The sequence below is a fragment of the Dendropsophus ebraccatus genome, chromosome 8 (assembly GCF_027789765.1).
Source record: "Dendropsophus ebraccatus isolate aDenEbr1 chromosome 8, aDenEbr1.pat, whole genome shotgun sequence".
NCBI lineage: Eukaryota > Metazoa > Chordata > Amphibia > Anura > Hylidae > Dendropsophus > Dendropsophus ebraccatus.
Window position 1 is genome coordinate 55,366,319 of NC_091461.1, and position 24,571 is coordinate 55,390,889.

The following is a 24,571-nucleotide window of genomic DNA, read 5'->3' on the forward strand; positions in this document are numbered from 1 at the left end:
TGTAGGAGTCTGGAGGAGGCGCCCTTTACATCTGTAGGCAAATAAGGTGCCATTAAAAGCAGGAGGATTTATTTGCCTCATAGGGGGCAGGAGGAGGCCCTGTTTAAAATCAATATCTGGAGGAGAAGATCCCCTTAAACACCTGTAGGGGTTTGGAGGAGGCGCCTTAGATCAGTTAGCTAGGGAGCTAGAAGACATTACCTTTCCTTTTGTCTCTCCTCTAGTTTGGTGTCTTTTCATTCTACACTATCTGACTTGGCATAAAGGCAGCGGGCTGAGACAGTGGGGCAGGTACTGTGCTGCGATTGTCACATGAGGGTAAAACCAGTGGTAGCCAATGTACACGCCATATTCCATCATTGTGTATACATTGGCCACTACCGGAGGGACTGGTTTCACCCACATCTGGCGATCACCCCATAGTCCCTGATCTCCCACCTCAGTCCGCCATCTCTGTGCCAGGTCAGAAGTTGTCAGGATGAGATGTCACCAAACTGGAAGTGAGATGCCGGTGAGAGAGGAAAGGAAATGCCTGCTCAGCTCCTTAGATAACTATTGTAACACCAAGAGGCAAATGAGGCGCCATTAACCATCAGGGGGAACATTTGCCTCAATTGGGGAGGAGGAGGCCCCCTTCAACATCAGAAAAAGGGGAGAAGATCCCCTTAAACACCTGTAGGGGTCTGGAGGAGGCGCCTTAGATAAGTTAGCTAGGGAGCTAGAAGACATTACCTTTCCTTTTGTCTCTCCTCCGGTTTGGTGTCTTCTCATTCTACACTATCTGACTTGGCATAAAGGCAGCGGGCGGAGTCAGTGGGGCAGGTACTGGGCTGTGATTGTCACATGAGGGTGAAACCAGTGGTAGCCAATGTACACGCCATATTCCATCATTGTGTATACATTGGCCACTACCGGAGGGACTGGTTTCACCCACATCTGGCGATCACCCCATAGTCCCTGATCTCCCACCTCAGTCCGCCATCTCTGTGCCAGGTCAGAAGTTGTCAGGATGAGATGTCACCAAACTGGAAGTGAGATGCCGGTGAGAGAGGAAAGGAAATGCCTGCTCAGCTCCTTAGATAACCATTGTAACACCAAGAGGCAAATGAGGCGCCATTAACCATCAGGGGGAACATTTGCCTCAATTGGGGAGGAGGAGGCCCCCTTCAACATCAGAAAAAGGGGAGAAGATCCCCTTAAACACCTGTAGGGGTCTGGAGGAGGCGCCTTAGATAAGTTAGCTAGGGAGCTAGAAGACATTACCTTTCCTTTTGTGTCTCCTCCGGTTTGGTGTCTTCTCATTCTACACTATCTGACTTGGCATAAAGGCAGCGGGCTGAGACAGTGGGGCAGGTACTGTGCTGCGATTGTCACATGAGGGTAAAACCAGTGGTAGCCAATGTACACGCCATATTCCATCATTGTGTATACATTGGCCACTACCGGAGGGACTGGTTTCACCCACATCTGGCGATCACCCCATAGTCCCTGATCTCCCACCTCAGTCCGCCATCTCTGTGCCAGGTCAGAAGTTGTCAGGATGAGATGTCACCAAACTGGAAGTGAGATGCCGGTGAGAGAGGAAAGGAAATGCCTGCTCAGCTCCTTAGATAACTATTGTAACACCAAGAGGCAAATGAGGCGCCATTAACCATCAGGGGGAACATTTGCCTCAATTGGGGAGGAGGAGGCCCCCTTCAACATCAGAAAAAGGGGAGAAGATCCCCTTAAACACCTGTAGGGGTCTAGAGGAGGCGCCTTAGATAAGTTAGCTAGGGAGCTAGAAGACATTACCTTTCCTTTTGTCTCTCCTCCGGTTTGGTGTCTTCTCATTCTACACTATCTGACTCGGCATAAAGGCAGCGGGCGGAGTCAGTGGGGCAGGTACTGGGCTGTGATTGTCACATGAGGGTGAAACCAGTGGTAGCCAATGCACACGCCATATTCCATCATTGTGTATACATTGGCCACTACCGGAGGGACTGGTTTCACCCACATCTGGCGATCACCCCATAGTCCCTGATCTCCCACCTCAGTCCGCCATCTCTGTGCCAGGTCAGAAGTTGTCAGGATGAGATGTCACCAAACTGGAAGTGAGATGCCGGTGAGAGAGGAAAGGAAATGCCTGCTCAGCTCCTTAGATAACTATTGTAACACCAAGAGGCAAATGAGGCGCCATTAACCATCAGGGGGAACATTTGCCTCAATTGGGGAGGAGGAGGCCCCCTTCAACATCAGAAAAAGGGGAGAAGATCCCCTTAAACACCTGTAGGGGTCTGGAGGAGGCGCCTTAGATAAGTTAGCTAGGGAGCTAGATGACATTACCTTTCCTTTTGTCTCTCCTCCGGTTTGGTGTCTTCTCATTCTACACTATCTGACTCGGCATAAAGGCAGCGGGCGGAGTCAGTGGGGCAGGTACTGGGCTGTGATTGTCACATGAGGGTGAAACCAGTGGTAGCCAATGTACACGCCATATTCCATCATTGTGTATACATTGGCCACTACCGGAGGGACTGGTTTCACCCACATCTGGCGATCACCCCATAGTCCCTGATCTCCCACCTCAGTCCGCCATCTCTGTGCCAGGTCAGAAGTTGTCAGGATGAGATGTCACCAAACTGGAAGTGAGATGCCGGTGAGAGAGGAAAGGAAATGCCTGCTCAGCTCCTTAGATAACCATTGTAACACCAAGAGGCAAATGAGGCGCCATTAACCATCAGGGGGAACATTTGCCTCAATTGGGGAGGAGGAGGCCCCCTTCAACATCAGAAAAAGGGGAGAAGATCCCCTTAAACACCTGTAGGGGTCTGGAGGAGGCGCCTTAGATAAGTTAGCTAGGGAGCTAGAAGACATTACCTTTCCTTTTGTGTCTCCTCCGGTTTGGTGTCTTCTCATTCTACACTATCTGACTTGGCATAAAGGCAGCGGGCTGAGACAGTGGGGCAGGTACTGTGCTGCGATTGTCACATGAGGGTGAAACCAGTGGTAGCCAATGTACACGCCATATTCCATCATTGTGTATACATTGGCCACTACCGGAGGGACTGGTTTCACCCACATGTGGCGATCACCCCATAGTCCCTGATCTCCCACCTCAGCCGCCACCTCTGTGCCAGGTGAGAAGTTGTCAGGATGAGATGTCACCAAACTGGAAGTGAGATGCCGGTGAGAGAGGAAAGGAAATGCCTGCTCAGCTCCTCAGATAACTCCTTTAACACCTAGAGGCAAATGAGGCGCCATTAACCATCAGGTGGATTCATTTGCCTCAAAAAGGGAGGAGGCCCCCTTTAACATCAGAAAAAGGGGGGCGAAGACTCCCTTAAATACCTGTAGGGGTCTGGAGGAGGCGCCCTTAACACCTAAAGGAAAATGAGGCGCCATTACCATCAGGGGGGATTCATTTGCCTCAAATGGGGAGGAGGATGCCCCACATAACATCAATAAAAGGGGAAGAAGACTCCCGTAAACATCTTTAGGGGTCTGGAGGAGGCGCCTTAGATAAGTTAGCTAGGGAGCTAGAAGACATTACCTTTCCTTTTGTCTCTCTTCTGGTTTGGTGTCTTCTCATTCTACACTATCTGACTTGGCATTAAGGCAGCGGGCTGAGACAGTGGGGCAAGTACTGGGCTGCGATTGTCACATGAGGGTGAAACCAGTGGTAGCCAATGTGCACGCCATATTCCATCATTGTGTATACATTGGCCACTACCGGCGGGACTGGTTTCACTTACATGTGACAATTACACCATAGTACCTGATCTCCCACCTCAGTTTGCCACCTCTGTGCCAGGCCAGAAGTTGTCAGGATGAGATGTCACCAAACTGGAAGTGAGATGCCGGTGAGAGAGGAAAGGAAATGCCCGCTCAGCTCCCCAGATAACCACTTTAACATCAAAAGGTAAATGAGGCGCCATTCAAATCATTGGTGTTTATTTGCCTCAAGTGGGAAAAAGGAGGACCCCTTTAACATCAGGTGAAGACTCCTTTAAACATCAGTAGGAGTCTAAAGGAGGAGGTGCCCATAGCATACGTAGGCAAATTAACATCCATCAGAACTTGACTGGGCATCCTCCAATGTCCGGCTGGCATCAGAACCCACCACCTCCTGATGACCATCTACACCGCAGGAGCAGCCTGTGAGTATTTCCCATCTGGCACCCGGTGAGTTCAGGAATAATAGCTGCTTGTTGTATCCCTGGGGCCACTGACACTAGTGATCTTACCACAGCGCTATCATCCCTGAACTCACCGATACAGGCCTGGTAAGTATCGCACCTCACAGACACATGACAACATACAAATATATATATATATATATATATATATATATATATATATATATATATATATATATACATACATAACCATGCACTACACATAGATATCGGCTGTGATCCTGGGACTTGCTCTGATCGCCACATTTGGGGTCGGGAAGGAATTTTTCCCCCTTGAGGACAATTGACTCTTCCCTCTTAGGGGTTTTTGCCTTCCTCAGGATCATTTCAGCCTCACAACCCCCACAGTCATTCATAAAATTACTCTTCCTATAACTTGAAATAAAATCTCTTTTTTTGCCCCTTTACATCTTCGTGTCTGTGTCTTTACTTCCAGGTAGTGTCCGGATCATTCCGCACATGGTGATACCAAGTCTTTATTTACATTTTTTTTTTTGAAAAAAAAAAAGGAAAAAAGGAAACTGGGAGTTAAATTTTCATTTAGTGGGTGGTTTTCTTATATTTTTATATAACATTTTTTAAAGGTTTCCTATTATTTGGACAAACTTCTGATATGTCAAAGTGACATGCTAGAAGATTGTGTGGGTGGGGGAAAAGGTACTGAGACCCTTACTGATTGCTAGAATGAAGGGGCAGAAGTGCAGTAGGTTAATCCCCCCTCATTACATTGATGCCCCCCGGTAGTTAAAGTGACACTGTCACCCCCCTTGTGAATTCTGACATCTCTACACAGGTGTAAAGGGTAAATTTAGCGGTTTTCATACCTTATTTTATATCATACATCATGGTGCTTGTTCAAGTAAAAATTGATCTTTTATCAACTGCAGATTGTGTTAAGTGGGCGGGGCCTCACGGCATTAGCGCCACTTAGCCCCACCCACCGTGCCACCATTGGCCCCTATACCTTTAGGCCAGCCTGTTCCAATGGCCGGTGAGGGGGCAGGGCCAGCGGTGCCGTTGTGGGCGGGGCTAAGTGGCGCTAATGCCGCGAGGCCCCGCCCACTTAACATAATTTGCAGTTGATAAAAGATGACTTTTTACTTGAACAAGCACCATAATGTATGATAGAAAATAAGGTATGAAAAACGCTAAATTTACCCATTACACCTGTGTAGAGAAGTCATAATGCACAAAGGGGGTGACAGTGTCACTTTAAGCAATTTTTCCATTAGGTGTGTGTTTTGGGGGGGGGGACCAATACAGGACCAATGCAGGACCAATTCATGTCACAGCACTTTTTCTTTACTTGATGACAGTCTTTGATACTTGCTTAAACACATGAACTCTACTATCGTCATAAGAAGGAAAATAACAGTGGACCATGGAAACACCAAGTCACAAGATCAGGCACAGGTTTCAAGCCTTGACAAAGAGAACGTTTTCCCTTGAAATGTTGCACATGTATCATGGATCATCTCACCTCTGTGAACAACGCCTGGGATGTCAAAGACTGAACTTGGAGGAATAGATGTTCTCTGAAGCCGCGTCGTATGTGCTGGGTGATAGACATGGAGATTATTACTAATATACATCTGTATGTGCTGCAGGAATTTACTAATAATAAAGATTAGAGCATTTGAAAAAAGTATTGTATGTGTTTCTTTATGGAATAGTATATATATGTGTATGCATGTACAGTATGTGTGTGTATGTGTATGTATGCATGTACAGTATGTATGTATATGATGCATGTATATGTGTATGCATGTACAGTATGTGTGTATATGATGCATGTATGTGTATGCATGTACACTATGTGTGTATATGATGTATGTATATGTGTATGCATGTACAGTATGTGTATGTGATATGTATATGGCGTATGCATGTACAGTATGTATGTATATGATGTATATGTGTATGCATTTACAGTATGTGTGTATGTGATAGGTATATGGCGTATGCATGAACAGTATGTGTGTATATGATGTATGTATATTGTGTCTGTATGCATGTACAGTATGTGTGTATATGGTGTATGCCTGCACAGTATATGTGTATACGATGTACGTGTATGCGGTGTGTATATGTATGTGCAGTATGTGTGTAGATGTGAGCCTCAGAGAAGAGCAGGAACCTGGACAAGTTATCCCTAGAACTACAACCTCCATCATGCCCTGCTGACAATTCATGATGAGAGTTGTAGTTTTGCAGCATGTGGCTCTCCAGGTTGCAGCACTACAACCTCATCATGGCCTAATGGCAGTTCATGATGGGAGTTTTAGTTTTTCAGTCTCTCCAGGTTGCAGCACTACAATCTCCATCATGTACTACAACCTCATCATGGCCTGCTGGCAGTTTTTGATGGGACTTGTAGTTTTTCAGCTGGAGAGTCAAAGATTGGTACACAATGATTAGAGAATGACACAGTACAGTTCATTAGTTATAGGGGGAGTCAGTGGTACAATACATGAGGGGGAGGAAGTGGTACAGTACATGAGGGGGAGGCAGTGACAGTTCGGTAAGACACGGTGGCACCTTAGAGGGCGTCACCTTAGAGTCATTGGATATAACTTTTTTTGTCCTCTGACTGCTTATACGATGGGTATAGAGAAAGGGGGGGGCAAGCTAAAATTTGCACCAGGGCCCATCAGCCTGTAGCTACCCCCCTGCACAGTGCACAGGTGACAAGTATCCATTACCGCTACACAAAGAACAGACTACCCCTTTGGTTGTTTGGCAAAACCAGACTAAAAACTTTAAAGGGTTAGCAAAACATGGCCGTATTCCTATAGAAACAGCACCAGTTTGTTTATGGAATTGCAGCTCAGATCCACTGAAGTGAATGGAACTGATTGTAATGCCACACACAACCTGAGGACACGTATGTCGCTATTTTTAGAAGAATGCAGCTATGTTTTTCTAATCCTAGATAATTCCTTTAAAGCGAATCTGTCATCCATTAAACACCTACAGAACTAATGACAGTGTTATACACTTTGTACCACAACGTTAAAGGGAAACTATTAACTGGTTAAAAGTATCTAAACTGTTGATATCTCTCACACAGGGTGCTGAGGATGAAGGTAAGTTTCTATCTTCAATCCTCGGCACAATTTCTGTGATATTAGGAGTTAAATCTCTATGCTAATACGTTTTTTTGGTGCACAGGGGGCGGGGCTACAGCTCCAATGTGTACTGATCTGCCCCCTGGCCGGCCCACCCCTCCTAATGAATATCAGCAGAGCGGGCAGGACAGTGCACCATAACAACTTATTAGCATAGGGGTTAATCTCCTAATATGACAGAAACGGTGCAGAGGATGACCGCAAGAATCCTACTCATCCTCAGCACTCTGTGCACTATAGGAACATGTAGTTCCTCATAAGGTTTAATAAATCTCCCCCAATATCTTTATTTCCCATCATCGTATCTTTGTTTTTCTAAAAATTCACTTTTTTGCAGCACTACAGTCAAGGAGGGATTTAGCGCAGCAGAAATCTTGTGGGATTATCTGTCAAAGGGAAAATCTGTGCCATTTCCGCACCAATAACCACAGTGGAAATCTAATGTGGGTCTATGTATGAGGTGATACCTGCGGCTCAGCCGTCTCGGTCCCCATCTGCTCCTCAGGGGCGTCACACCTGCTCCTCATCTGCCGGATGTTCTTCAGTTGTTGAGCTTTTTGTCAGTCTCCTCCATCGCTTCATATTCTACCTGTATCCTCCTTCTTCTGCTGCTCCAGGGAATGAGGCCTTCACAGCCTGGCCTGAAAACCAGTCACCGGGTGCTGCCTTCTTGGCCTCTATTCCCTTCTACTGGGTACAGCTGCCTTGGCCCCTATTCCCTTCTACTTTTTGCTGCCCCCTTGGCCCCTATTCCCTTCTACTGGGTGCTGTCCCCTTGGCCCCTATTCCCTTCTACTGGGAGCTGCCCCCTTGGCCCCTATACTCTTCTACTGGGTGCAGCTGCCTTGGCCCCTATACTCTTCTACTGGGTGCAGCTGCCTTGGCCCCTATACTCTTCTACTGGGTGCAGCTGCCTTGGCCCCTATTCCCTTCTACTGGGTGCAGCTGCCTTGGCCCCTATACTCTTCTACTGGGTGCAGCTGCCTTGGCCCCTATTCCCTTCTACTGGCTGCAGCTGCCTTGGCCCCTATACTCTTCTACTGGGAGCTGCCCCCTTGGCCCCTATACTCTTCTACTGGGTGCAGCTGCCTTGGCCCCTATACTCTTCTACTGGCTGCAGCTGCCTTGGCTCCTATTCACTTCTACTGGGTGCAGCTGCCTTGGCCCCTATACCCTTCTACTGGCTGCAGCTGCCTTGGCCCCTATACTCTTCTACTGGGTGCAGCTGCCTTGGCCCCTATTCCCTTCTACTGGGTGCAGCTGCCTTGGCCCCTATTCCCTTCTACTGGCTGCAGCTGCCTTGGCTCCTATTCACTTCTACTGGGTGCAGCTGCCTTGGCCCCTATACCCTTCTACTGGCTGCAGCTGCCTTGGCTCCTATTCACTTCTACTGGGTGCAGCCCTTTGAAACCTTTACACCATGATGAAAAAATATCAGACCTAAAATTGCACCAGATTTTGCAATATTTGTTTACATGTAGAACAGCTCTATTGTATGTTATATATGATGCGACTGTGCAATGTATACAGCAGTGTTCCCCAACCTGTGGTACTATTTTTGGAAGGACACAGCCATGTTTTTCTAATCCCTTTAAGGTGAGTCTGTCATCCATTAAACACCTACAGAGCTAATGACCGTATTATGCACTTTGTACTGCAACATTAATAATAATGGGGGTGATTTATTAGACATTGTGCAGGGGAGTGGTGGAGCAGTTTCCTACAGCAACCAATCAGATTACAGCTTTTAGAGGCCTTTTTAGAGAGGGCTGTACTCATCTCTCTATACCACCTTAGCGATGCCAGGACAGGTATACCCACCACAGAGGCACAGCACCACATGGCACAGAGACACATCAATTGTGTTTTTTTGGGTTGAGGTTATTTGCTCCAACCAATCAGTAGAATGAAAGGGTGGTAGATGTGTGCTAAGGGAGGAGCAGTCAGTAATGGAAGATGTTATTAAAGAGAGAGAAGCAGTAAGTGATAGAGGAGGGGGCATGATAGTGACAAAGGAGGGGCAGTCAATGATGGAGGAGGGGCCTGTTATTAACAAGGAAGGAGCAGTAAGTGAAAGAGGAGGGACATGTTATTAAAGAGCAAGAAGCAGTAAGTGACAGAGGAGGTGCAGTCAGTGATGAAGATAGAGTCAGTAACAGAGGAGGAGCAGTCAGTGAGAGAGGAGAAGTCAGTGATGAAGGTGGGATCAGTGACAGAGGAGGAGCAGTCGTGATGAAGGTGGGATCAGTGACAGAGGAGGAGCAGTTGGTGATGAAGGTGGAGTCAGTAACAGAGGAGGAGCAGTTAGTGATGAAGGAGGAGCAGTCAGTGATGAAGGTGCGCTGGGCCACTCCGCTGAGGGTAGTAGTAGGTGGTAGTACTGGGTAGGAACCAGGTTAGCCACTTGCCTGATGGTATGGCACGGTATGGGCACGAGGGATAGCAGCTGTAGACCAGGAACCTGACCAAGCGGAGGCCGAGCAATTCTTCGTTGTCCGTAGTCAGGGCACCAATAATTACACCAATGCCAAGGTTCAGAAACAACGGTAGTTGTGTATTTATTATAACGGTGGTAACTCGTAGCAACAGTCTCTCCGGGTGCAACCGGGTATAAGGCAGACTTGGATAAGGCAGAGTAATGGGTAATGCTGCAATGGGCTGTCATGATAGCGTACTGAATGATGGGAGTAGTAGTGATACTGAAGTTGAGATGCTGGGGGGAATGAAACTGAGATGAATACTTGCTGTTACTGATGATAAGAGAAGATGATGAGAGTAATAACTGAAGACAGCACCCAGATCTTGTGGTTAGGATGAGAATCTTGAAGACTTGAGAATAGAACACGGCCAGGAACACTTCTGGTAAGTGCAGCAGCAGGTACCGCAAGGTTGCCGCCTTGTGACACAGGAGCAGCAGAAACACACACCCTGTCCTCCTGAAGGTGGAAGACAGGACTCAGGTAGAGAGGAAGTCACATGGTATTCCCCAGCCAAAGCTCGACGGCTATTGGGGTTACCATGGAAGCAGGGGCAGTGACGTGACATCAAGCCATTGCATCATCACACTATTAGGACATATAGGACCAAATATACATAAGAAGTACCATATTTAAAGGGGTAGTCCACCCAAAAAAAATTTCTTTCAAATCAACTGGTGCCATAAAGTGCCAGAGATTTGTAATTCACTTCTATTAAAAAATCTTAAGTCTTCCAGCACTTATCAGCTGCTGTGTGTCCAGCAGGAAGTGGTGTTTTCTTTCCAGTCTGACACAGTGCTCGCTACTGCCACCTCTGGCCATGTCAGGAACTGTCCAGAGCAGTAGCAAATCCCCATAGAAAACCTCTGTTGCTCTCTAGACTGGAAATAATACAACTTCCTGTTGGGCATACAGCAGCTGATAAGTACTGGAAGGCTTGAGATTTTTTAATAGAAGTAAATTACAAATCTCTGGCACTTCATGGCAGCAGTTGATTTGAAAGAAATTTTTTTTGGGTGGACTACCCCTTTAAACACTGGGGGGCGACATAATACCATTAGGCACTGATAACTGAATATGCATGAGAAATAAATGAAATAACAGACCTGAATACTGAGAGGGGTGACACAATACACACAGTTGCAGTGGACCATAGTTTTCCAGAACAGAGGCAATAACATATTGACTGACTCAGATATAAAGATACACTTTGAAGGAAACAATAAGAGAAGGAACTCTGTTCCGGGACACTGCAAAGTTGGAGTCAGCGACAGAGGACGAGCAGTCAGTGATAAGGGAGGAGCAGTCAGTGATAGAGGAGGGGCCTGATATTGATAAAGGAGGAGGAGTCAGTGATGGAGTATAAGCAGTCAGTGACAGAGGCGTCCCACCGCGATACGGGACCCGCTGCTGGAACCGGGGAGGTGAGGGGACGTCGCTGCCCTCAGCCACCTCATCACCGGCCAGATCGGAAAAAAAACCCCCTGCCGGAGTACCCCTTAAACCCTCCCCCCTCTAATGGAGCACAGTCTGACCCACAGGGGAATAAGATAACCCCCTGGGGACAAGATTGTCACCCCCTCGACCAATGCCTGGTCCACAGGGGATTAAGTTTACCCTCGGTGACCAGACTGTGGCATTTTTCTTACAGAAAGGCATATGCATATGGCGTTTTATAGTGGAGCAGAAGACTTCCATTGGAAATAAAATGCCACAGTTTGCCGAGAAAAATACAACCTCATCATACTGTGTTTTTATAAAACTGCCACAAAGCTTCAAAAACGCCACCCCAAAAGAAAACGCCATGTGTGTAGGTAAAATCATAAACCTCTCTTGACTTCATAAACCTCTATTAACATCTGGCCACTGGCATTTAAAAAAAACGCCAAGGCATTCATATTGGCGTTTTTCCAGTGTGGCAGTGTGAAGCCATCCTCAACCTTTCATTGTAATCCTGCTTGTGATGTTGACGCGCTTACTAGATTTTTTAAAATAAAGTAGTAAAATATAAAGTAATTAAAAATTAAAAATAAAGAAAAACAACAACCAGAGTGTGATTTCTGTAATATATAATCTATATGGCACAGGCTCTGTCTCTGCAAGCTGACAATTTTGAAAGTTTGAAAGTTTTGAAAGTTGCTGACATACAGGTGCAACAGAGGGACAAATCATGATGTGAACAAACCCTAACACTAAAAGTCATTTACATAACCCCAAACCAATACTCCTCACCATAGAAATCAAATACATGCACTTATAATGACTTTGGGGGAAAAAATACATATACATGAAGTAACATAAAAGACCATTTTATACAGTAGGACCTCTAACCCTGCCCGACTAAGTACAGAGCAGGATGGTCTCATAGAGGAGGGAAGTAATGGAAATGTTCTCTGACTAGCAGGGGCACCTGACTACTAGGATCTGCATCAGATGCCGCTCACACAGGTCAATTCACTGTATCTAAGGTTATAACATTGCTGCTACCAAAGAGAAATAGCTTGTACACTCACCTCACTGTGTGAGACACAACAAATATATCAGCTAGTTTAGGAGTTGTTTCTGGGGCCAAAAAGGACAGCAGATCCTATGGAAAAATTAATAAATAAATTACAATGGTGGGCTAACCTCCTTAAGGGTGCCTTCACACCTACCAGATCCACAGCAGATCTCACTTCTGCGGATTCGAAGCGAGAACCGCTGCAGATCCGGTACCATTCACCCCTATGATAGCACATATTCGCCACGGGATTAACTGTGAATATGTGCTTTAAACCCCCGCTGTCCGCAGCCCCACCACCGCATTAGCCCATCCTCGGCCACATCCCCCATCTCCGGCCGCATCCCCCCATCCCCCGCCGCATCCCACATCCCCGCATCCCCTATCCCCGGCCACATCCTGCAGCCCGCCACTGAGAGCATAAAGTACCTGCTCGGCGGCGCGACTGAAGTGAGGCTCCCGGCTCCGGTCCCGCTCATTAGCAGGACCGGAGCCAGGAGCCTCACTGCAGCCGCGCCGCCGAGCAGGTACTTTATGCTCTCGACGGCGGGCTGCAGGATGCGGTGGGGGATGGGGGGATGCGGCCGGAGATGGGGATGTGGCCAAGGATGGGCTAATGCGGCGGCGGGGCTGCGGACAGCGGGGGGTTAAAGCACATATTCACAGTGGGATGTTAATCCCGCTGCGAATATGTGCTATCATAGGGGTGAATGGTACCGGATCCGCAGCGGTTCTCGCTTCGAATCCGCAGAAGTGAGATCCGCTGTGGATCCGGTAGGTGTGAAGGCACCCTAAAGGGGTATTCTCAGCTGGGCCTATTACAACAAGCTGATCACTAGGGTCTGACTGTCCATCCACTGATCGGGAAAACAGGGATCAGGGATAACAAACCCAGATGAGCATTAATAAAACTGATGCAAAGGAGACATCTCTGTATAAAATCTAAAGAAGAAGCAATATACACCACGAGGGAATCAAAATAAGAGACATCTCTGATCCACTTTTTATTAAAGGGGTTATCCAGCAAAAATCTTTTTCTGTTAGATCAACTGGTGTCAGAAAGTTTTATAGATTTGTAATTTACTTCTATTTAAAAATCTCAAGTCCTCCCATACTTATCAGCTGCTGTATGTCCTGCAGGAAATGTTTTCTTTTCAGTCTGACACAGTGCTCTTTTCTGACATCCCTGTCCAAGACAAGAACTGTCCAGAGCAGGAGAGGTTTTCTATAGGAATTTACTACTGCTCTGGACAATTCCTGTCTTGGACAGGGGTGGCAGCACAGAGCACTGTGCCAGACTGAATAGGAAACAACCTTTTCTGCAGGACATACAGCAGCTGATAAGTATGGGAAGATCTATATAACTTTCTGAAACCAGTTGATTTGGAAGAAAAAGATTTTCGCTGGACAACCCTTTTAAACAAAAGACCACTATCTTCTTCACAGCTGTGTGGAAAGACACAAAATCCTGCAAATACCCCAACCAATCAGGAGAATGAACATGGAGAAGCTCTCCGTAGCAGCTTTACTTCCCTACTGTCAATCATCTCTTTCTAGCAGCCTTACAGATTTATAGAAGAGCCAATGGACAGAGACCACTACTACCTGCTTCTCCCAACTTATTCTCCACCATCAGTTGTGTTGTCTTTACACCCTATGGATCCATTAACTGTGCGCTCCTCACCCCAGGATCCAATCTGCTCCTAAGAAACACAACATGACGTTCATACATAAAGCATATAAACGTACATGGAAAAATGATATTGCCATTAAAGGAACACTGGGCTTCCTAGGAACCTGGCTAGTAAACAAATACATAGCTCCCATATTCTTCAGTATACGCCTATATTATGTGGAAACATGGCTTCCACCATATGAGACCTGCACCTATGTGAAGAATAAGGATGCCACAGCTGAGCTGTTTCCATAATTCCTGAAGAAGTAAATGGAGAGCACTGTACACAAGCATGGCCACCTCTATCCATTCTCCACCAGGACGTAGTGACCACCAGATGCTTCACCAGGCCGGGGACCCCCATACTTCACATTCTCCTGAGGTAGAGCCCACATCTATCAGGCATGTATGGTGTATTCAGTAGATGTGTCATAAATGTCCACAGTAAGAATAACCAGGATGGACACCACTAAGTAAATGTCTCAACTTGATGGTCTGAGAATCCTGAAGAATTAAAGTAATTACAAGGTTGTCTTAGTGTAATGGACAGTGGCAAATGAGAACACGGAAATAGGTAGAAATAATCTTCTCAAGCCAAAAAGACAGGAATGGCTGCACATCGCACCCATAGTTGATACTAAAGCTTGTTCAGCTACATTTAAAAACCAACATCAGAGGTTAGTATGTAATTTGATCAAACCATATTGCCTCATGTACCAACGTTCAGGTCTCTGATACACATGACTCCCTAACCAAAAAACATCACTGTGCCAGTCAGTAAACAAAATCCCCGCAAAGCGTGCGCAAGCAGAGAAGGGGGACCACGGAATGGCCCTGCAACCCCAATGTCACAGGACCAAACCCATAAGGGCCCCCCCCCCTCCCCGAACCCCGCCGACACATCAGAAGTTAGTATATAATTTGATCTCTGCTTGCACACGCTGTGCGGGGATTGTGTTCACTGACTGGCACAGTGATATTTTTTTTGGTTAGGAACTCATGTGTATCAGAGACCTGCACGTTGGTACATGAGGCAATATGGTTTGATCAAATTGTATACTAACTTCTGATGTTAGACAAAGTAAAGTGTATTCCAGCACAATAGACCACTTGAGGTTCCGTATTCAAAAGGCTTTATTATGAATCCACATACATTAAGAAATAAAAAACAACTGTTGACGCGTTTCGGCGTTGGCACACGCCTTGTTCACAACATAGTCTGACAACAGACCCTCTTACCCTCCTATTTATAGGATGAGAGTTTTAGATCACATGATCTGATAATTAAAATCCAATAACATACACTTGTTTAAAAATATGTGCTGGAACAAACAGAAAGGGAGGACATTTAAGTGTGAATCACAAAACACGGAAAGCAAAGAATTATGGAATAAAAACTGCTATATGCATGTAGCATTCATCTTATTATAGTTGAAATCAAATCACAATTCATTATAATTCAAAAATAATAATGGTACAAAATGAGTCCAAAGAAAATACACTGAAAAACGCTGCAAAAAACGCATGTGTCAATCAATAAGTGAGAATCAGGTCATGTCTTGAATTAAGACCCAGTGGTGACCTAGTTGAGAGTCTGAAGATCCAAAAGGATTCTCTATTAAGCAGCTGTCTCCTCTGGCAGCTGCCCCTTTTGGATCTAAAAGTTTTTTCTATGCCCATAACTCTGAGTGACTTAACCTCACCTCCATGCACTTCCCTAAAATGCTTAGATAGTGTTGAGACATTAAATGTCTCCCCTTTGCTATCAGAGATGTGCCGTCTGATTCTGGTTTTAAGACTATTTGTAGTACAGCCTACATATTGTACATTGCATTCTGCACAGGTTGCTAAATATATTACATGTGAGGTGTTGCAATGTATGTAGCTATTGACCTTATAGGTGTTTCCATTAACACATGATTTAAATTCTTTTGCTATTTTATATGTTTACATGTAATGCATTTAGTATGACCACATTTATATGAGCCTTTAGTTTCCAACCATGTACTGCTACTATTATTTTGGCTACTATATAAGGACGGTGACAGGGTCGAAACCAGTGTAGGGGCACGTCTAGAAACTACCCTCACCCCCATTTTTGTTATGTTATATAGTTTTTCATCCTGCCACAGAATAGGTAAGTGTTTATTTACAATATTTTTAATTTGATTATATTGACGACTGTAGGTGGTGGTGGATGTTACATTGTGTTCTGTTTGTTTATATTTTTTGTTTGTTAGGCAAGTGGCCCTTTCCTGTTTGGAATATTTCCTTGTTAAATATGGCACATACTCAGATTCAGAAGTAGAGTTTTTGATAATGACCACAAATTTTCTTCTAACTCATAATTATTTTGCATTTAATGATAATTTTTTTCTACAAATACAAGGCTTTAGTATGGGGCAAAGTTCTCGCCCTCTTTAGCAAATATAGTTATGTCGGTTTTAGAAGAAAAATATATTTTTTGTGAGAATAATCCTTTTCTGAAATGTATTCACTGGATCGGACGATTCATTGATCATTTGGTGGTGGTGTGGAAGGACACAGATGAATCATTCCAATTATTTGCGGAGTATTTAAATAGGAATAATTTTGGTTTAAAATTTACTTTGTGTTATGGGGGGACAGAGGTTGTTTTTCTAGATGTGAGACTCAAGGGAGAATGTGATAAAATTGAAGTTTTTCCCTTCCGCAAGGATTGTGCGGGTAATAGTATTTTATTAGCCACATTGTGTCATCCCTCACACGTAGTACATAACATGCCATACGGTGAATGCTTGCGGTTAAAACAGAATTGCAGCAAAAATGTAATATATGAAAAAGAACTTATTTCACTTCAGAGACGATTTATAGAGAGACACTTTCCACAACACAGTATTACAAGAGCTATACAAAAAATGACAACGGTAACAAGGGAAGACTCATTATGTGACAGGACACAAGACACAACAAACAAAAAATATAAACAAACAGAACAGAATGTAACATCCACCACCACCTACAGTCGTCAATATAATCAAATTAAAAATATTGTAAATAAACACTTACCTATTCTGTGGCAGGATGAAAAACTATATAACATAACAAAAATGGGGGTGAGGGTAGTTTCTAGACGTGCCCCTACACTGGTTTCGACCCTGTCACCGTCCTTATATAGTAGCCAAAATAATAGTAGCAGTACATGGTTGGAAACTAAAGGCTCATATAAATGTGGTCATACTAAATGCATTACATGTAAACATATGCAAATAGCAAAAGAATTTAAATCATGTGTTAATGGAAACACCTATAAGGTCAATAGCTACATACATTGCAACACCTCACATGTAATATATTTAGCAACCTGTGCAGAATGCAATGTACAATATGTAGGCTGTACTACAAATAGTCTTAAAACCAGAATCAGACGGCACATCTCTGATAGCAAAGGGGAGACATTTAATGTCTCAACACTATCTAAGCATTTTAGGGAAGTGCATGGAGGTGAAGTTAAGTCACTCAGAGTTATGGGCATAGAAAAAACTTTTAGATCCAAAAGGGGCGGCTGCCAGAGGAGACAGCTGCTTAATAGAGAATCCTTTTGGATCTTCAGACTCTCAACTAGGTCACCACTGGGTCTTAATTCAAGACATGACCTGATTCTCACTTATTGATTGACACATGCGTTTTTTGCAGCGTTGTTCAGTGTATTTTCTTTGGACTCATTTTGTACCATTATTATTTTTGAATTATAATGAATTGTGATTTGATTTCAACTATAATAAGATGAATGCTACATGCATATAGCAGTTTTTATTCCATAATTCTTTGCTTTCCGTGTTTTGTGATTCACACTTAAATGTCCTCCCTTTCTGTTTGTTCCAGCACATATTTTTAAACAAGTGTATGTTATTGGATTTTAATTATCAGATCATGTGATCTAAAACTCTCATCCTATAAATAGGAGGGTAAGAGGGTCTGTTGTCAGACTATGTTGTGAACAAGGCGTGTGCCAACGCCGAAATGCGTCAACAGTTGTTTTTTTTATTTTTTTGATGTATGTGGATTCATAATAAAGCCTTTTGAATACGGAACCTCAAGTGGTCTATGGTGCTGGAATACACTTTGTCTGATTGGAGAGCTGGAGAGTGAGCTCGTGAGGATAGAGGGTGGGGAGGAAGGACGTAGAGAGGTTGTGCCAGCCTAATGCATACACAAGCTAAGCCCCGGCCGTTTGACACAGGGCTGCAAGTTTAAAAGTTGTTTTTTAGGACAATAACTGCATCACCTGCCGAACGGATCCCAGGACAGATCTTGGAATAAAAGCAGCTATCGGAAGGTACAAGTGGTTTTGGGGGGACAAATTGTGGGTACAGAGTTGCTTTAAACAACGAAACTGATTTTATTTCAACGAAAATGTGTTTTATTAATTAAATATTAATTAGTACAGGAAGCTCCAGTAAGCCGTTAATTCATATTGCCGGCAAAAGAGCATTCTGTACTAATCATCACTTTACTTTAATTAAAACATCAAATGTTTCTTCTAATTATGTTATCACAATAGCATTATTAGAAGAAACATTTTGAATTATATGTGCGCTCAGCTGATTGCCTGATCGGCTCAGCGCACATATAATTAGCGGGTCCGCAGCACAGTGACTTCATTGTGCTGCGGACCAGCGAAGAGGACACATCGGGGTGAGTATAGAGCTCTCCCCACCCCCTCCCCAGCACTGCACCCCTCCCAGCAAGGAAGGGGGGTCACTTAACCCCTTCCTTGCTGGGATGGGTGCAGTCTGACATCAGTCTGGCCCCCAAGGGGTTAAGGGGGATACAATACATCCTCCCTTAACCCCTTGGGGGCCAGACTGTAAGCAGCGATCTGTAAAGATGCTGCATACTGTAAGGAGCACAACACCGCTCACAATGATGGGTGTTGTGCTCCTGTTTGTGTGTTTTTTGTGTGTTTCTCCCTTTTTGTTTTTCAGATATCGGTATCCTGGGGATTACATCGGATTCCGTGGACTACGTCGATGACCAGCGGTTGTTTGTTGTTTTTTTTTTATAAAATGGTCAATGAGGGGTGTGGGGGTGTTTTTATTTGAATAAAAATTTTTTTTAACTTGTGTCTTGTCTTTATTTCTTTACTTTATAGACTTAGTAGTGGAAGCCGTCTAATAGACGGAATCCATTACTAAGTTGGAGCCTAGTGTTAGCCGGTATAAAATGGCTAACACTAACCCCCTATTATTACCCCAGTACCCAATGCCACTAGGGGTACTAAGAAGAGCCGGGTGCCAGTGGTCCCGGAGCGTCAAAATTGGCGCTCCTGGACCGGGCGGCAGCAGGCTGGTAAGATTTATGCTGGGGAGGGCCTAAACCAATGGCTCTTCCCACCCTGGTGTTACCAGGCTGCTGTCGTTTGTTTTTTAACCCGGCTGGTTATAAAAATAGGGGGGACCCTATGCGTTTTTTTTTTTATTATTTATTTATTTAAAAAAAAAACTCCCCAGCCTAAATCTTACCAGCCTGCTGCCGCCCGGTCCAGGAGCACCAATTTTGACGCTCCGGGACCACTGGCACCCGGCTCTTCCCAGTACCCCTGGTGGCATTGGGTACTGGGGTAATAATAGGGGGTTAGTGTTAGCCATTTTATACCGGCTAACACTAGGCCTCAACTTAGTAATGGATTCCGTCTATTAGACGGCTTCCACTACTAAGTCTATAAAGTAAAGAAATAAAGACAAGACACAAGTTAAAAAAATTTTTTATTCAAATAAAAACACCCCCACACCCCTCATTGACCATTTTATAAAAAAAAAAAAAAAAAAACAACCGCTGGTCATCGACGTAGTCCATGGAATCCGACATAATCCCCAGGATACCGATATCTGAAAAACAAAAAGGGAGAAACACACAAAAAACACACAAACAGGAGCACAACACCCATCATTGTCAGCGGTGTTGTGGTCCTTACAGTATGCTGCATCTTTACAGATTGCTGCTTACAGTCTGGCCCCCAAGGGGTTAAGGGAGGATGTATTATATCCCCCTTAACCCCTTGGGGGCCAGACTGATGTCAGACTGCACCCATCCCAGCAAGGAAGGGGTTAGGTGACCCCCCTTCCTTGCTGGGAGGGGTGCAGTGCTGGGGAGGGGGTGGGGAGAGCTCTATACTCACACCGATGTGTCCTCTTCGCTGGTCCGCAGCACAATGAAGTCACTGTGCTGCGGACCCGCTAATTATATGTGCGCTCAGCCGATCAGCCAATCAGCTGAGCGCACATATAATTCTAAATGTTTCTTCTAATAATGCTATTGTGATAACATAATTAGAAGAAACATTTGATGTTTTAATTAAAGTAAAGTGATGATTAGTACAGAATGCTCTATTGCCGGCAATATGAATTAACGGCTTACTGGAGCTTCCTGTACTAATTAATATTTAATTAATAAAACACATTTTCGTTGAAATAAAATCAGTTTCGTTGTTCAATAATTTAATTTAAACAAATCCATCATTGTGCAATTAAATATACTGTCAAAAAATAAATGTATATATAAACATACATTTATTTATATATATATTTATTTTGATCACAGTATATTTAACTGCAAAATGATGGAATCGTTTAAATTTAATTATTGAACAATGAAAGGGACTTTATTACAACGAAAATGTGTTTTATTAATTCAATATATTAAACATGAGAGGCATCGGCATTACTGCAGAGGATCGCAAACCCCGGTAATAGCGATTCATGTAAACTGTTTCCCTGCTTTCCCAGATGCATCCAGAGGTGTTTGCATCACTTTCTTAAGATTTTATTTGTTATTTTTAGTTGAACCAGATTTCCAAGTAAATGACCGTATGTTTTCAGCCGCATGTCTATTTTTTCCCACGGCCGTAGTTTCATCCGCACATTTACAGCCGCATAAAAAATACAGCCGCACAGTTACATAGTGTGAACCTAGCCTAAGGGTACAAACCCACGCAATGTATACGCAGCAGATACACAACAAATACGCAGCAGATTTGATGGTGCAGAGTTGATGCTGTGTTCAGTTATTTAGATCTAATCTGCTGCGTATTTGCTGCGTATCGCAGCAGTAAATACGCTGCGTATACGGTGTGTGGGTTTATACCCTAAATCATTATATAATACTGCTGCTGAGCACATAGAGCAAGATTTTACTCACCCGAAAAAAAAACACTAATTCCATGCCAATTGTCAACTGTTCATTACATAATAAAATAAGCCAAAAATTACTGTATTTTTACCCTAATATCAGTATATCAGTATTTCAGTGATGCTGCATTTAATGGTCAGTATCTCTTTAAATCTCCTGGGACTAGGTTTGTATGATGTATATACGGTCATGTGAGACCTCTCTTTCCCCATCCCCCTTGACCCCTGCTGCTCTAGTCCCGCATCTCACAGAGTCCCCTCTCGCAGCCTGTGGCTCTGTCTGGCAGCGCCTCCACCACTTTCCCATATCCACGCTAATGGCAGATGACAGGCCTTCTACGGAGGAGAGGCTGCAATCTCTGATGGGATCACACACATTAAACTTTCTGCAGAGCCATCTAATAAAGCAGTCCTGTATCTGCTTCTTACGCTTGCATAGAGCAAATAGAGACCTGGCTTGGTTGGACAGGATCTGCCACACCAAAGCTAAGACAAAACCCCCGACTCTCCACCTTCTACTCCCAACTTTTGTCAGAACATTCTCTTACCACTCCACTTTTTCTATCCTCATGGGAAACTGAATTACAGCAGACCCTGTCTGAACATGAGAGAAGAAAACATATTACACAACTCCCATGGATTTTCGAGATGTATTAAACTCCAGGAGAACCATTACAAATTGCTTACCCGGTGGTATTGAACTCCTGACCTTCTCTACCACAGGGGGCTCTCACAATCCAACTTGTGCTGGCGCTGTCACCAGGATCCTGGAACCCTATCGCATACCTGGTGGTTCTGCCACCTTATTAGGCCCTTTTGGATGGACGTTGAGCGTACTATTAGTTCTGTGTGTAATGAAAATGTTTCTCTGCTCTTGTATTGTTCGCTGCACCATCAGCCTCATATAGCCCATCCAAAACACTCTCTAGCCACACATATGATCGCAGCTGCCAAGCTCCTTATTCCCTTGCTTTGGCTGAGTGTGACCCCCCCCCCCCCCCAACTGTTCAGCAATGGCATGAAAAGCTGAATCACATCTGTAGGCTTGAAGAGCTTTCTAGCTGGTCTGAGTATAGACACGATAGCCTGATTAAGATATGGGGTCCATGGCTGCACTTCAAACCTAAGGATGTTGCTACCATAGCCACTGCCCAACCTACACCCTCCTAAGACCCTGTCACCCCCCCCCCCCCCCCCCTTTCTTCATTTTCTTTCACCCACCCGGCCCGGTACAGATAGTATCAGGAGAATTGGTGCTGCACCTCCACCCCAAGTTATTTGTGTTTCTTTTTGTATATTGTGCTTTATTTATACTGTGACCTGTGAAGCATTGTCACTTTCACCCTTGTATTTGCATCGTTGTGCTTGAAAAACCACTATCAATAAAGATTTGTTAAAAAAAAAAATCTCCTGGGACTGGTGATGTCACCTGATCTTATCAGTGAAAACCGGTTTCAACTGGATCTCAGGATTCAGTAGGAGGAGTTGGTAGTAAGTAGGCTCCTCCATTGGTTCATTAATTTTTTTGTAATTTTCCATCTATTTTCAATAAGTTTCTAATGTTTCATCTTCTTACAGGTGGTTTTTGCGATTTTTGTGACTTTTGCGACATTTTATGGCAGGAGAAGAGCCGAAGATGTACTACGTGGATATGGACCCGACCCCTGAGGACATGACGGCCTATCTCGTGGTGCACCGGCAATATGTAAGTCACAATTTACCACCCAATGCAGAGTTAGGGGAGATGAGGGGCTGACTGTAATGTTACTAGTGTAAGTAACTGTCACTTAGTGCAGGGAATCCCCTCCAGGTAATCCCCAGGGTGGGCTGTATATGTATAGGACACAAGACAGGGCTGATGGGATGTGTAGTGTGGGGATGTATAAATACCTGCCCTGTGCTATGTATTCCCCATGTTCAGCCATTTCCAACTGTCACTCTGCCATCTTCCCTGCAGGGGGCGGGGCTTAGTTGGGGTATGATAACTGCTGTGTGGTCAGTGGGGTCTATGGCCGGGCTCATGCACTGTGTGTGTTATGTGATCTCCACCACCTCTGCTGAGATAGGAAGGTGTATATCTCTATAGGAAAGATATATCAATGGAAACCACATCGCAAGCATCAGCCATGGGCCCGGCCTAGAGCTTATCCACATTTACACTGCAGTAACATGTCCCAATTCTATCAGTGAATCAGGATCTATAATCTGTCATGTACAGTATGTTACAATGCACTTTCATCTGGTTAGGTATAACATACATTTACTGGCTTATAGGTGCTATAGTGTAGCCCCCCATAGTATAAGGCTGGATTGCCACACACATGTACAGTATTTGGTGCAGTCTCTTTTAGTGGTTACATATTTGGGGATATATTAGGATATTGTTATGTCATGTATTATTCTAAAAGTGAAGTGTATTGGCGTAAAATGCACCAAAAGTAGCGAGCGGTAAAGGCCTCAATACGGCTGCATTCACACTTTTTCTGATAAAATAGCAATAAAAGCCCCTTAATCGCTTCCTTGTACCCCAGTTGATATTTCTGATACAATTGCTATATTATTGTGGCATGTTTACTTATGTTTTCGTATGAACCTGAACTCTTGGCTTCTGATTCCCGCTCCTTGGAGAGGGTGGATACAGCCTGAGGACCACCTGGAAAACTGGAATACAGCCATAGCCATAGACTGTATCCCAGTTTTCCAGGTGGTCCTCAGGCTGTATCCACCCTCTCCACGGAGCGGGCAGACAGCGGCAGTCAGAAGCCGAGAGTTCAGGTTCATACGAACACGAACCTCGGCCGGTTCGCTCATCTCTAGTTGGGGTGTATTGTTGTGTTTTGCTTATTTTGCTCTATCACGATGTACTGATGAGAATGATTATATTTTCCCCAGTGTGTATTGTATTTCTTTATTGAAAAATGAATAAAAATTACAATTATAAAAAAAAAGCTACTTACTCACTGCATGGCGTGTTTTTTTTGGGGGGGGTGGGGTGGGGGGGGGCTATAAATTTTAGTTTATAAATAAAGTTTACTGTAGGCAAAGAAAAGGTTTACAGGTTAAACAATGGTAGGCAATGTTCTCACAACATCATTTTAGGTTAAAAACCTTTTTTTTCTAATAATGATAGCCATATAATGATCATGATCATTAAAGGGATTATCCAGCCCTACAAAAACACGGCCACTTTCCTCCAGAGACAACACGGTTCTTGTCTTCAGTTCAGGTGCGGTTTGCAGTTTAGAATGTAGCCTGCTGATAGCCCCCTATAGCGACGTGGACACTGAGAAGGATGCTATGTGTCTGATCTTCCTCCTCAGTGTCGGGTCCATGCTGTTAGTCGCTCCGGAGCAACATTAGGAGCACTGCTGTGTTATCCGTCCGGCTCCCTCCATTGATTATCATTAGAAGGAGCTGGCCCAATGACACGGCCTTACTCCTAGCGGT

General features: G+C 44.4%; 1 protein-coding gene and 1 long non-coding RNA gene across 10 annotated transcripts in view; one reads left to right on the forward strand and one right to left on the reverse strand.

Annotated features, from left to right (window-relative positions):
• Positions 1-5,671: 5,671 nt before the first annotated feature.
• Positions 5,672-23,137, reverse strand: LOC138799361 (uncharacterized). Its single transcript, XR_011364247.1, has 4 exons — positions 23,015-23,137; positions 21,812-21,937; positions 12,294-12,367; positions 5,672-5,730 (listed from the first exon to the last, which is right to left on the reverse strand). It is a non-coding gene; the product is annotated as an uncharacterized lncRNA (long non-coding RNA).
• LOC138799356 (FK506-binding protein 5-like) overlaps positions 22,546-24,571 on the forward strand; it is a 104,266-nt gene continuing 102,240 nt past the window's right edge. For all 9 annotated transcript variants that reach the window (XM_069980397.1, XM_069980401.1, XM_069980400.1 and 6 more), the window contains exons 1-2: positions 22,546-22,615; positions 22,703-22,829. In XM_069980397.1, coding sequence (XP_069836498.1) covers positions 22,740-22,829 — 90 coding nt within the window. In that variant the 5' untranslated portion in view covers positions 22,546-22,615; positions 22,703-22,739. The remainder of the gene's footprint in view (positions 22,616-22,702; positions 22,830-24,571) is intronic.